General features: G+C 43.3%; 1 protein-coding gene across 2 annotated transcripts; it reads right to left on the minus strand.

Annotated features, from left to right (window-relative positions):
• Nucleotides 1-281: 281 nt before the first annotated feature.
• Nucleotides 282-13,924, minus strand: kiaa0232 (KIAA0232 ortholog). 2 transcript variants are annotated; one of them, XM_010731740.3, is made up of 8 exons: nt 13,471-13,924; nt 10,890-11,480; nt 10,410-10,550; nt 8,719-8,788; nt 8,529-8,613; nt 5,016-8,400; nt 4,742-4,850; nt 282-3,500 (listed from the first exon to the last, which is right to left on the minus strand). In XM_010731740.3, the coding sequence occupies exons 2-8, from the start codon at nt 11,124-11,126 to the stop codon at nt 3,484-3,486; spliced, it is 4,044 nt and encodes a 1,347-aa protein (XP_010730042.2). In that variant the 5' UTR covers nt 11,127-11,480; nt 13,471-13,924; the 3' UTR covers nt 282-3,483. The 2 variants fall into 2 exon arrangements, with proteins under 2 accessions (XP_010730042.2, XP_027143666.1); XM_027287865.1 differs by lacking the exon at nt 13,471-13,924 and adding an exon at nt 13,269-13,424.
• Nucleotides 13,925-14,395: the final 471 nt, after the last annotated feature.

Below are 14,395 nucleotides of genomic sequence, written 5' to 3' on the forward strand. Positions count from 1 at the left end.
AAGCAAAAATGGCCTAAAATGTGATATGAATCGCTTTATGTGGAAAAGTGATATTTTTATTAAAACCTAGTGGATGGACACCATAGCATCCACCAAAAAGTACATACAGCAAAAATGATCAGCAGAAAACAATGACGGAGTTGGCTGTTCCTCCTAAAGCATCCTCACCCTGCCCTCTAGTGTCATCATGAGGAAGGTGGATTCAAACGTAGAGCTGCTCTTCCTCTCTCTTCGCCACAACACACTCAATGAAAGGTAAGAAGCAAAAGAACAGGCTGAGGTTTGGTTTATTCCTTTATTAGATGTTAAGAAAAATCCACAATGAAACAAAATAATTTACTCAGGGTGTACATGAAATTAGAACAACAGAGCTACTGTACTGGGACAGGTGGGGTTTGGGAACATGGAGGAACAGGGAGGGTGAAGGAGCATCTAGGTGGGGAATGAAAAGACGGAAGAAAACTCGAGTTTTCAGTGCTGGATATGTTCTCCTGACCATGGTGCAATCGGAACTCAGCGACCCTTTCGGTGTCGTTCCAAATGCATATACCCCTCACTGAATGCATTTTTCTCCTCGTACTTTTCCTTTTTTTTTGTTTTCGTTTTGTTTTTTAAACACGGCCTATCAAAATGGAAGAATTAAATGGAGAAAGGTGTGATGCGTTCCTTTCAACTCCCAATGTAAGTGCTTTTTGTGACTTTGCTTCTTGCACACATTCACTCAGATTCTCACATGCGCACAGTCATTCGTTCAGTCTTGTTTTTTTAACTTTTTTTTTAAAAACCAAAACTATTGTTTAATCCAACATAAAAAGATGGAGTGTGATGTTTGCATGCTGCATTTGTAGAGACATTCCATGTTTGTTTGTTTTTTTTTCTCTCTCTCAGGTGTCCCTCACTCAAAAGTAATCAACATGCAAAATTAACTGAATGACTTTTCTCCATATATTCTTGAATGTTTACATGCGCCAAGGTATTGCATAGGACTCAGGGCTCTTGAATTCTTCTCCGCATTGCTTATGCAATCTACAATGGCTTACTTCTTTTTTTTTTCCTTTTTTTTTGTCCTCTAAAACTATAGCTCTAAATTACTGACAGGCACCTCTGCCGTTTGCTTGGAAGGAACTCCTGTCAATAATTTCTGTTCTACAATCAAAGAAAGGTTTTACATTAATGCATCAATGCACTGTCACAGGTCTGAGTGTAGTTTATGTAGTATGCTTATATTAAAAAATTCCTGAGTGTCTGATGACTGTCAAAGAAAGGTGACAAGACCCTGAAGTTGGAGTACCTTTCGTTCAGCTACTAGAAGGAGGGGGGGTCCTTAGTCAATTGAAGTGGTGTTGGGTTGAACAAACCTCGGGCCTTTACATACAATCTTTGCTTTTTTTTTTAATGAGGAAGCCATTTCCGAAGCCATGCCCGCAATACAGACACCTTCACCTGCGACAGTGCATTACAGCGCGTCTGCTCACACTGCTGACACCCATTAACGGAGGGACGATTTTAGTCATCTGTGCTTCAGTTTCATGGTATCATGTGACCAATAAGTCACCCTGCTACTGTCCTCAGAACCTGCTTGAAAACAAATGAATAATATACAATAAAAAATAAAATAAAACAAAACAGCAGGTATTCAGAAATGCACCATGCATTTATCTGCAGATGTCATTTTCAAAGCACAGGTCACAGGGAGGGCCAGTCCAAACACACCTCAAAGGGTTTTGTAGCTGATTTGTTAAGGTGTGTTTCAAATTTCGGGGGACACTAATGCATTTGCATTTTTATTTATTGGTGAATGCATGCCTCTGCACACATTCACATTTCTCTGAGAAAGTTCACTCATTCTGAACCAGTGCCTTCACAAGTTCTGTTGCCAACACACGCACGCAAACACACACACAGTGAGACGTTACTCAACATTTCAACAAGATATATTGTAAACCAAAAAAATAAAAACACACCTCATATTGGGGAAAAAAAGCATTTGTACCTTAGTGTGATTATGCCATGTTTTTGGTTTGACCATCGCCCCGCCTCTGGTTTTCTTATAGATTTGTTTACTTGCACAATTGGACAATAACCCATCAACCACTGCTGAATTTGTCCTTTCTGTTTGGGGACAATGAACTGAAAAGATGCGTAGAAATGTGATATTTTACCTGCAAAGTATTTTCTGCTTCAGCTGTTACAGGCCTGACAACTAAGAGGTTACCTTAAAAATAAAAAAAAATTAAAAACCAAGCCACATTAAGCAAGAACCACGATCAGGCAAAACTTTTCTTCTTTTCACAATTTTTTTTTTTTCCCGCAAAAAGATATTCATGGAGTCTGACTGTCTGGACTACAAACAAAACTAGGCTATGCCGTCTACTCATCACAGCCATATTAGGAAACTGCAACTTCAAAAGAGTTTTGAACAGATTTGTAGCACCAAGAATCTGTACCATAGAAATTACAAAAAAATAAAACTGAAGTTTCATTCAATTGCAACACAGGTGTCTGCAGAAATGGCTGTAGTTAATGTCTTTTCATTATGGGTCTTTACCCCAAAACAAACCATTTTTCTTTTTACCCCAATTCTTTTACAGCATTGCATTTCAAGTAGATTAGTATTTTTTTTTTTCCAACAAAACTCCTTTTGATTCCCTGTTTTTTATATATATTTTTTTATTTTAGTCTCACAAACCATACTATGTCTACTACTAGCTTTTGTAAGACTATCACCATTCAAAAATCAGACTCATTTATGATAACTTTTCACACATGGGGAATTTAGGGATATTTAGAAGAAAGCTGCACACATTCTCTACTTCACATTCAGAAAGTCGTCCAAACAAACTATTTAAATTAAACTCTTCAACTCTTATGCAACTCAAAAATCTCAACATCCTTTTTTTTTTAATCTTTCTGAACACAAGATGGAAAGTAGAGGATGTGATAGCAGTCGTTTCACACAACATTAGGTTCAACTAGAAAAAGAGGAGTGAGACTGGCTGGACGAACACCCATGCACAACCATTCAGACACCACCAACTACCAGTATCCTAGTTCAAAAGCAAAAAATGGTGGGAACAAAACTGACGAGGATAGAACAAAAAAAGATTGTCCCAACTACCTAACTGTGAGACTTGAATGAGGACCAGTGTACAGAAGAATCAAAAGAAACAAATTCTAAAATGCCTAAAATGCATGTCCGCACATGGCATCACTCAAAGACAGAACATATTTTTTTGAGTTTTCCTATTTTCACTCACTTTTTGTTGATCGGATTGATTACACAAGGTTTTAAAGTTAGTAAATGAAAACCAGCAGGGTTATGTGAAGGGGTGCTTTTTTGGAGGGGGTGTCTCAGAAAATTAAGCCTACATTAGGTTTTTCCAGCTCTGAGATGACCCTGAATGTTTGCTGGTAGAGGTCCAGTCACAAAAGGAGAGGAAGGTTTCCTCTATACGACAGGCGTCCTCTGCAAAACTGGAGTATTCAAATGTTGCTGCTCCCTGGAGAGAAGAGAAGTCAGGCACAATGGTTAGGACTGTTGCACACATTGTTGCATGTTCACTGATAACTGTAGCTCTTCTATTTTCTCACTCAGGGAAGTCTGGGACTATTTACTGCGACTTTGTAACCATTTTTGGACACTTTGTGGTGTTGGCTAGTTGTGCTTCTTTGACCCTACAGATTCTGTGACCTAATTAGGATTCTTAGCTTGAATGAAGTGTTTTATATCAAACTTTTAATAGCAGTTACTAAAGATGGAGATAATATTTAGATAGCTCACATATTTTGGTGGCTGTAATAGCAGAAGTTGCTCATCAGTGTCCAGGTTTGTCTCATCGATATCTCCTTTTGTGAAAGCTGCCACTGTTACTGGCCGATAACTTAAGCATTGTGTGAAACTAATATGGCTGGTTAATGTTTATTGCCTTGAATGGTCGTTTAACTTGACTGCATGTTAGTGTTAAGTCCTGAATTGGAAATACTTGGAGCACTAATGCTGAGAAAAGGTCATTGTGACATCCTGACATTGTGTACAGTACAGTTCACTGTTAATGATCAGCAGTGTAACATAGTGTGATTTTACACATTCAATGACTGATCCTTCTTTGTTCAAGCAGACATTACAATCAATAAACTCTTTAAACCATTTGAGTGGCTACGTCCACGTCCCGTGAGGTGCCAGGTGACCTGCTAAGACCAGCACGTCTCAGGCGAGATGAGGGAACACAGTGTAAATATCGCAGCGTGGTGAGACATGAACTGGGTCCAACTGGGGAAATGTAGCATTTTCTCATTTCCTTCCTGCCTTCTTGGGTTTCTGTGACACACTTACACTTTATGGTCACATGTTTATGCTATCACTCTCACTGCTGTGTTAATGAGCTAAAAGTCTCTGATCATCCCACCACAAACATAATGGTTCATTTCAAATTCAGTTTTCTACCACATGCAACACTTCAGAGGTCCACCTACAAATTGTTGGTGAAATAATAGGCAGAGTCGCTCTAAACTCTCTTTTCTGGTGAATACCATTTAACAAGACAACTACTCTGGGCTTAGGCTTCTACTGTCCTAAGTTTGATAAGAGCTCAGTAAGTTGTATGCTGCCTAATAACTTCAACCCTTAGATCAAATGTGTTGATAGTCAGGACAAAACCATGAACCGTCACTGGTTTGATGTGATTAAAATGGTCAAACGTTGGATAAAAAATAAAAAAATAAAAAAAAATAACAGGTTTACCTGTACACTGAGATCCAGGGAAAAGGGGGGAACAGAGTGTGTTCTGCCACCAGCACTCATCTTGCTGGTTGCCAGTTCCTCCCTGTCCAGTTACATTTAACAGAGGGAACTAAACAGGACAAATGAGAAGTGGTTAGTGTTTTAGTAAACAAAAGCCTGAGCCCATTGTACAGCTGATGAAACACTGTGTGGTTAGGCCAACATCTTTCTTCTTTTCTAGCACGTTGATCACAATATATTTATAATATTAAGGATCATTTGAAGAAACTCTCACCTCTGGCACATCTCCAACAAAGTCATAAGCAATCCCATACTTGGAGATCTGACCTGCTGGTGCGCATAAGCAGGACTGTTTTTCTCCTGAAGATTCCTCCTTTTGAATCTTGTCCACTGCAACGTCGGTCTCTCCACCTGCAGTCGTTGCAGCTGCTGCCGTTTTGCAGTCTAAGCAAATCTCTTGCTCAGCGATTGGCAGGAGGGTACTGGAGCCCTCCTGTGAATCCAGAGAGGTCTGGGCACTCTTCTCCATGCCAGACTTCTTTAATCTGGGTAAGAATTTACCAGATTCCAGTTCTGACTTCCCGTAATAAGGGCCCTCACATTCTGCATCCTCCTCCAGAGGTTTGAGGTCTGCCTGAGGATCATCAAAGACGTCCACCGGTGCCAGGACGGGAAAACTCATCTCCTCTTTGTCAGTCTCGGCCTCTGAATCGCTCACTCCACCAGGAGACAGCTCTGAGGCCGATATTGGTCGGAAATGAGTCCTGGGGGAGATGCGGATGGCCCTGTACTGCGTCCGGTTGATGCCATATATTCGTGGGTGGAAGGCTTCATTCTCAGAGTCCGAGCAGAGGATAGATTTGGGCTTGAACCCTGGACTGAACGAAGCCATGTCCTCAGGCTCGAAAGAACACTCAACATGGAGGACTTGAGAGAAGGGATTGTTCAGGTTGAAGGATGCGAACGGGTATTCTAAACCTTGCTCCTCACTATGCAAGCCTCCGTAAGATCCAAGCAAATCTTCATGGAAGATGAAAGAAAATCCCTTATTCAATCCATCTCCGCCTCCTCTAATGGCCTGGTCACTCTGCCCGAAGGATACGAGAGGCCTCCACAGGGGCCTGTGTCCAGGGGCAAAGCAGCTGCCAGTGTTCATGAACACATCTGTACCAGTGATGGTAAGCATGTCGGAGCTAGAAGCAGATGCAGATGCAGCTGCAGCGGCACACTGGAGCAAGTTATCTTGGGTGTCACTTGGTGGCACAACAGCCCAATTTTTATCACCGCTTAGTGTTTTCAACTCTCCGTAAACCCCTCCCAGGATGAATGATGTATTCTCCTTGTCAGAGTTCAAGTCCCAGGGCTTGGACGGAGTCATGTAATCCCCGGCACCATCTACCTTGGAGAGTTTGTTTTTGGCTAAGTCCTGTTCTTCATTCTTGCCTTCCCATAGGTGATACTCTGACCGCTGCACTGCTTTTTTCTGAGGTCCCTGAATTGGAACTCCTTTTGCCTGCACCTCCAGACAACTGCAGCAGTAGCCGCTTGAATCATCTGAGAATAGCCCCTCGCTTGGGTTTTCTGCTCCTTGCCTTGACATTACAGATTTGTCATCTCCTATTGCAGTCCAAATGTCCTTTATTATCCCTGAGCTGTAGTCATCACTGTGTTGGTTTGTGTTGTCCGAAAACATGCCAGTGCTGTACTGTTTACTCTCGTCTTCTTCTAATGCTATACCACAAATGGACTCCAATTTAGATTTTTTGGTGAAGGTCTGATTGGATGCTGTACTAACACTGACCTCCTCACACTTGCGGGCAGAGTTTTCTTGCAAAAAATCCAAGATTTCATCCTCCAGATATGTACCAGAGAGAGGAGGGATTATACAATCAATCTCTTCATTGCCAATTTGAGCAGCGTCCTCTGCCGGGACGTTTCCTTGCTCGTTGTCTGAACGAGTCTCCTCTGAATGTGACCACGGACTGCAAGTTCGCGTTGAAAGGTTTGAACAGTGTTCAGTTTCATCAAAGGCACTATTTTTGGTCCATATTAGCAAACGAGACTGTTTATTAGAATGTGGGTCGAGACAGCTACTAGAATCTGTGTTTTCGTGACCAACGGTGAGTGAGTCGCGGGGAAAAGGAAAAGTGGGGCTGTCATACTGCAGCTCGAAAAGAGAGAAGCAGGATGAGTTCAAACCAGATGGTTCACTGGTGGCTTCAGGAACAGGTGGCTCCTCCAGATTTCCGGATAGTTTGCTAAGGGTGAACGAAACACTATCGAGAAGGGGGGAGAGCCGGATGGGAGAGTCTCCTACGAAGCTTTCTCCATCTATATCTTCGGAAGTAGATGGTGAATAACATCCCCACACTTGAGCCATGTTTTCAAGATCCTCCATTAAGAATCCAACAGATCCCGAAGCTTCCTGTGAGTCTGCCCGTATTGCACTTTTCCCTTGCTGCTCAAGGCCATCTAACACTAAACAGCAATCTGCCTCAACGTCTCTTTGCTCTTTGCTTTTTTGTCGAATCATGCTTAAGATCCGACTCTCTTGTATAGAGTCTGAGGCACTAGTATCCAATATGGATTGATAAATATCAACTTCATAGAAGTGAGTGAATTCGGACAGATGCTTGTCATCTAAATCTTTACTATCCTCTGGCTGAGGGCAGCTTGAGGTCCCAGTGAGTTCAGCAGTGTCATCTTCTGCTTCGCCAGGTCCTTCCACAAAGTGCCCGTCCACAAACGAGCCTGCTGCTAGGTATGCTCTCTGGTAGCTCTCACTGGCAATGCAGATTCCCTGGATTCTCTCCGGCAGCCTCTCCAAGTCGGCTGACAAAGCAAAGCCATCAGGAGAGTCTACCTTGCTTCGATATTTCGTTTCCAGCTTGCTTTGTCTGCTGCTGAAAGGTACAAAATACTCTGTGATGGGCTCAGTGTACCAAAGTGGCTCCTCCATGTATTCCTTTTTGTTTCTGGCCTCAACTCCGGACTCTTTTGCTTCCTTCCACCCTGGATCTTTACGAATCTCTTTCAGCGGTCTCTTCCCCTTTTTGTAAAGCTGTGGTTGTTTGGCAGCGCCTCCTGTGGCACTGCTACTGCTTCCTCCTGCGTTTCTTCGCTCCTCTTTGTCGATTACCTTCACCTGCAGCTTCACCTGCCCGCTGTTGCGTGTTCTTTTATTCTTTGCGGCCTCCCTGGATTTGTGCCGTATCCTTACTGCCTTGCTTCTGGATGACTTACAGTCACCCTGGTTCCCACTTGAGCTTGAGCCCGCCTCACTAGAGCCAGAAGACCAGGATCTGGGTCTGTATTTGCCCTCAGATCTGTGTCTTGTCTGTCTCTTACAGTGGACGGTAGACTTCTCCTCCGCTGCTGCACCACCATGGTATCGGTTCTCTTTCTCTTTCTTGCTTCGTCGTTGCTGGCCTCTCTCGCTGGTCACAGTATTGATGGTACCGCATGCCTCGAGGTTTCGCTCTTTTGCAGCTTCACCTTCACTGTTGCAATCTTTTGGGGAAGAGGTGTCCGTGCTGGTCTGTGGGGCTGCAGAGGATGATGAACTGGAGTATGCACAGGCCTTAGCCTTGTTCCACACCGTCATGATCTCTTGAAGACAAACAGGTTTCTCTGACAAAGGAGGAAAGGCTTCATAATACCTGCAGTCACAACAGATGTAAAGAAAGCTCGATGTAAATACATTCATAGCAGAAGAGTTCGAATAAACAAATCAATATGGGTGTGTGCTGCAGCCACTTCTTTTTTAACACTTTATGACGCAGCTTACATTTCCACCTGGTCCTTTGAAGAGGGGGACTCAGCTCGCTCTGGAGACTGAGAGCCATCAGATTTCTTTTGAATCTGTTTTTCCTCTGAAAGACAGTGAAAATGAAGACATTTTATTACAGTATTACAGTTTTTGTTCGTATTTTTAATGAAAAGGTTCTAAACGTGGTATTAAAGGGTATTAAACACACCTTTCTGTTTGTTTTGGATGTCCTTTAGTTTAGAGCAGAGCTCTTCAACCAGGCTCTCAATTCCAGAGTTCTGCACAAACAAGAAAGACATGAGCAAACTTTCGAAAACTCTAATATATACTCAAATAAATAAATAAATAAATAAATTTGAGCACATTCCAGCACATTTCACTATTTAATATGATAATCTTGGGTAGAGTATTATTAGTACTACAATTGTTGTGACATATTGTAGGGCAGCTGACTTTACAAAAAACACATCCATGTTTTGTAAGGAGGTCACTGAGTTGTGTTTTTTTAAATACAAACGAGCCCTGATGTGAACACAAAAGAATCATTCTAACTCCAAAAACAACCATGACGTGTTAACATGAATGTGACCCAAAAGAGGGAATGAAAGGCACGGGGGATGACACAAGTCAAGCCAGCTGACTTATGAGAGCTTAGGCATGCTCGGCACTGCTATATTTAGCTGTGGTGCAGAAATGCTTTAAAAAAAAAAAAAAGAAAGAAAGAAAGAAAGAAAACAACAACAACAAAAAAGGACTAAGCAACAGTACAAGCGATTGCCTGAGACACTGAACATTTACTGCATGTCCTGGTTAGCTCTCAAATTGAGCAATATGTTACACGACAACATATAAACAACAAGGGATTGAAATAAACAAGACATGTCCAAACGCTAGCGTATAAGGAGGAACTGTCGAAGCAAAAAGTCTCTGACAAATCACAACATAGCTGCTCCTCAGTATCAGTCCTGCCACACTCATTTCCCGTTCACTCTTCCAGAAAATGATTTTCCTTACCATGTCACCTCATGAAAAGCAAGCAAAGTTTTCTCCTGCCCTGCGTTTCCTCTTGCATCATTGTGCTAATGCCGGTCAGCTGACAGCCGACCGACTCTGCTGCTCACTGCTGCAATCCTGTGCAGCGTGTGCTGGTTAAAAAATAGACCGCAGAGTCCAGTCCCCAGAGAGGAGCTCAACACTCCTCCTCTTCTTGCCTTGCAGACCCTTCCCCCTACGCTCCCCTCCGGCTTTATGTTGTGTCATTCTCAACGAACACCCCCCTTACTACTGCTGGCCACCAACGAAAATGTCAGCCAACCTCTCCGTAGCTTCTCCACTCACACAAAGTTAAAAGGAACAGACTTCTGGGGATACACTCTTACATGCAAATGACATTCCTTTGAAGGTCATGCTTTTTAAGTGAGGACAGCAGGTCAAGGAACCACTTGAAACAGCTGACCTCGATATAACCTTTCCAGTGCAAACTAACTGAAGGTGTAGCCACCCAGCCGAATAAGATGACGAGGCATGTACAATGAAGATCTTCCCTTGTTCGGTGCTTTAGCCTCCCACACTAACATAGCTTCATTCAGCGTCTATTCACTGTGATTTATGCGATTAATATCTGCATGACTGCACCTTAACAAGCAACAAGGAATACTACAGTAACGGATTCCTGACATAATTAGACCAATTACACACATGCCTTCAGTATTCAATGTTTTTCATTCAGACGTTTGAGAAAAGACGGGGCAGGTCAAACCACTCCAGCTTCAATGCATGAGTAATGACTGCTTAGTGAAAGTGATTCAAGTAAATGATTATTTTATAGCACAGGATAACCTGATTGAGACTGAAAATGGCAGCATTACAACAACCAGGCTGAACGATAACAGTGCTTACCTCATCAGATGCAGAGCGAAGGCATTGCACAGCGGCTTGCTTCTTCATTTCCTCAAGACTCAGGTCAGTCCCACCTTTCTTCTTACTCTTGCCCCATTTCTTCCCAGTACCCTTCTCCCAGCCCAAGAAGATGTCGTTTTCCTTTCAGACACAAACCAAGGAACAGTCAGTCATGAAGGACAAGTGGGAAAACAAATATGATAAAAAACATTTCCATACAGGCTTCTAACAATGTGTACACAAACACAGCAAACTGCACATCAACACATGTAATGACAGATGACAGAAATCAAAGGAGGAATTATTCAGTGGTGGTACAGCGCCACGATGTGAAAGAAAAGCCCCATTGTTAACCTCTCTTGGCAAATTGATGTCTTCCTCTAACGAGACTGCTGTAGTCACGCACTAACTTCCCATCTTGAAGCCCACTGTACACTCTTTTGACAAAACAGAACACAAACAATGATTCTGGGGGCCCACCTGGTCCTGCAGGTCATAGTCATAACTGTCATGCAGGAGAAGGCTGAGGACGTAGCGGGTGTAAATCATGGCATCGATCCCGCACTTCTCAAGCTCCTGGCCAAGCCAGCTTTGTACCGGACCCAGCGACTGGAGCAAGGACATCTCTGAGGCAGGCAGGGGGCCCACGAGGGGGTAGGGGCAAGAGAGGTTTTCAGGAGGAGCAGGACCGTCTGAATCGGTGCTCACTGGACGCATGGGACCTCAGGTGTTGGCCATTCTCAGGTGGAGCAGCATTGTGATGGGTAGTTACTGTAGGGTGGTTGGTGGAGAAGGGTAAGGAGCGTGGACGAGGCAGAACCTTGGGAAGAAGGGGGAGGGGGGCAGTCACTCCAGCAGGGTGCACTGAAGGGGCTCTACATGGGGAGGCATGTAGGATGTTTTTTTTTGTTTGTTTTTTTATTGCTTTGAGCAAAAAAAGGGGGGGATTTTACTCGTCAGGCATGGCTTATGCTGCTGATAGATCTCAGCTGCTGAGCAAAACACACAACGTGTTTGCGCCTCAGTCGGAGGGGTCCATTATGGGGCTACGTCTTACTTCACCGGCACAACCTGAAACAGAGCAAACATGCATTAGTTTCTCTGAAATATTTCAAAAAAGACAAAGACATGCTCAAAGACCCCCCCCCACAAGCACAACACAAGGCTTCTTTATTCTAAAACATGCATTAACACATGAGGACAAGTGTTATGCCCGAAGTTTTGTTCCTCATCCCAAAGGATGCTTTTAATGACTGTTCATAGCCTTGCTTAGCAGCAAGCTAATGGGCCCCTGAGAGAGCATGAGCGCTTTAAATAATGCAGAGAGCAGCAGTGATCACGACACATTATGGTGGTAAGCCGTCTTCATGAGTGATAAACAGGTTAACAATAATTACTGACCACAACCTAGCAGAGGATGCGTGGTTATATGCATTCCCCTCAGAATGACCTCTCACATTAATGTGAAAGCGTCACAAACGACCAAGATATTCAAGTCTGTGAGTGTGTGTGTGTGTAATAACACTCCTGTTAGGTAAATGTAACATTACACAAGAACTGTGGCGAGGAGGAGACATTTTGAAACAAATGATCCGGCTTTGTAACACTCCTGAAACAGGAAGCACCACTTCTTACTTAGTATTCCCTCTGTTACCGTCACAATAACTGAATAGTTTCATTTGCAAGTCATAAAAAAAATATGTCCCTGCTTTAGTGCCCATGACACAGCATGACTCCAGCAGTTGGATATGACTGCGTGTGTGTGTGTGTGTGTGTGTGGGGGGGGGGGGGGGGGGCTTGCTGTCAAGTGCATGTGTTTCATATGGCAGCGGTGGATTAGGGAACCGACGTGAAGAGCAAATGGAGGCTGCACCGATTTGATTGGCTGGCCCGGCCCGTCACTCAACAGTGGCATATTATAGGTTACCCGTTAAGAGACGTCAAAAGGGCACGATGAGAAGCTTTGACACCCTTCCGTGTAAATAACGTTATGTCCGTTCAATAAATACACATCGCCAATAGCTGAGCTCGCTTCATCGATAATTGCTAAATATGGCTGACCAGTGGCTACAGCTGTTTCTTGTATGCACACTAGCCCCGGCTGCTAGCTCCTGATCCAAACTTTACCGTACAACACGTTACTTAAGCGATAACTCCGACATGGAAAGGGACAAAATAAACTGTTTGTTAACCAGCGTCTATATTTCGAGTGTGTTTTGAGGTATAAAATGTGTTACTGGGATTAACTATTCATTGCTGGGCTATCGAGTGCGGCAAAAACAACTACAGAACAGCGACGATACTTGAAATTAACGCTAGGTATTAATGTCATAGTCACACTGACACACAACAGACTCGGCGGTTTGGTGTCAGCCGAGCTGTCAACTGACGACTAACTGACTTTTGGCGTTAACGGCGGTTAGCCAGCGTCGCTTTGCAGTCAAACGGCAAGGTTAGCCGGACCACCGACCTTTAGCTAAGGAGCTAAGTTAGCCCAAGTTAGCCGCCGAGCTGCTCGCCTCACTGTCACTAAGACCTAACACCCTACCTACCTTACCTAACATGTATACGTCAGGTGAGACATTTTAGTTCATGTCGTCCCAGCCGAGACTAACGTTAGTTTGGCACAGTGTGTGTCGGGCAGGTGAACGCAGACTGCTTCTGTTTGGTGACATTAGAGCCCTGGCGATTGGTTCTCCATTAAATAGTTAGCTAGCAAACAGCAACACACGAACGTTAAGCCAAGTCTAAAGTTTCAGTCGGAAACTGGCACCCAGAATAATCAAAAGTCAATAAAATAACGCAGACATATCCAATTCAAAGTGAAATACACGTTAGCTAACGTTAGCTTTCACGTACGATTGTTGTTGTGACCGAGGGGGAGGAGGAGCGGCTGCCCCCGGTAGGCTACCAGAGGACTGTCAGACGTTTTCCCTTCAAAAATGTACGCCATATCGTCACACAGCGAAAGAGTAAGCGGACTAAACATGAAACACCAAACGGGGACAAAAACCACCACAGGGCGAAGATAAAAGTCCCAGCCGTACGCTGGTGGACTTACCTGCCGCGGGCTGAAGTAAAGAGGAGCAGCGAAAGGGGAGCGGCTATTTCTCTCCCGCTGCCGTTCCGAGCTCGAGCTCTGGAATCCGCTGCGGTAGCATCGCGTATCATGGACGCCGACAGAAATGGCGCTGTTTTCACATCCAGTGCTTCTTCAACAGCGTCAAGGCAACTGACGACATTCTGGCTCAAGTAGGAGGAAGGTCAACCCTGGATAGCGCTCAGCCCCTAGAGCCACAATGTCGGCTCCCGAAAAGCCAGTTTCATCCAGTGAAGGACTCCTGAATGCGCCACCCTCCGCGTTCGTATCCAGGCAACAAGGCAAACCTCTGCCGTCCTATTCGTATATGGTTGACTCCTCCGCTAGGGTATTGCATCAGAAGCCCAACTAGTACTCCTCTCATTTGTACTTAAGCTAAAGTAAAATGACGAATGACAATGAACAGTTCACACTGAGCACTCAAAATAAAACGAATGATTAAAGCTTATCTTTTCTCTTTTAAGTTTTGATGACTTTGTAAAAAATAGAAACATACAAACAAAAATATTTGAAGAAAAACTCTATTGTTTATGTCTAAATAAGCAAAAATTACATAAAAATATGGTTTTACAGTTATTTGCAGTTTTATTAACTATTTACAATTTGTTTATGACAATATTTCTTTATGTTGGTTTTACTTTATTACACATACTCAATAGTTAACACATTTATGAATTAAAGTGTAACAGGAATAACATATCTGTGCAAATTTGCCATTTTTAAGACTGTAGTTTAAAGTTTTAGATTCAGTCTGCTTAGAAAATGACACTTTTTTTCAGTTAGTCAGTTGTTGTTGTTTTTTTGACAGAACAACCAGACTGAATTTGTTATTCTTTATGTAATATTTATCATGAAATAGTGTACTCTTTCTCACTGTGACTGAATG

The sequence above is a fragment of the Larimichthys crocea genome, chromosome XIV (genome assembly GCF_000972845.2).
Source record: "Larimichthys crocea isolate SSNF chromosome XIV, L_crocea_2.0, whole genome shotgun sequence".
Taxonomy (NCBI): Eukaryota; Metazoa; Chordata; class Actinopteri; family Sciaenidae; genus Larimichthys; species Larimichthys crocea.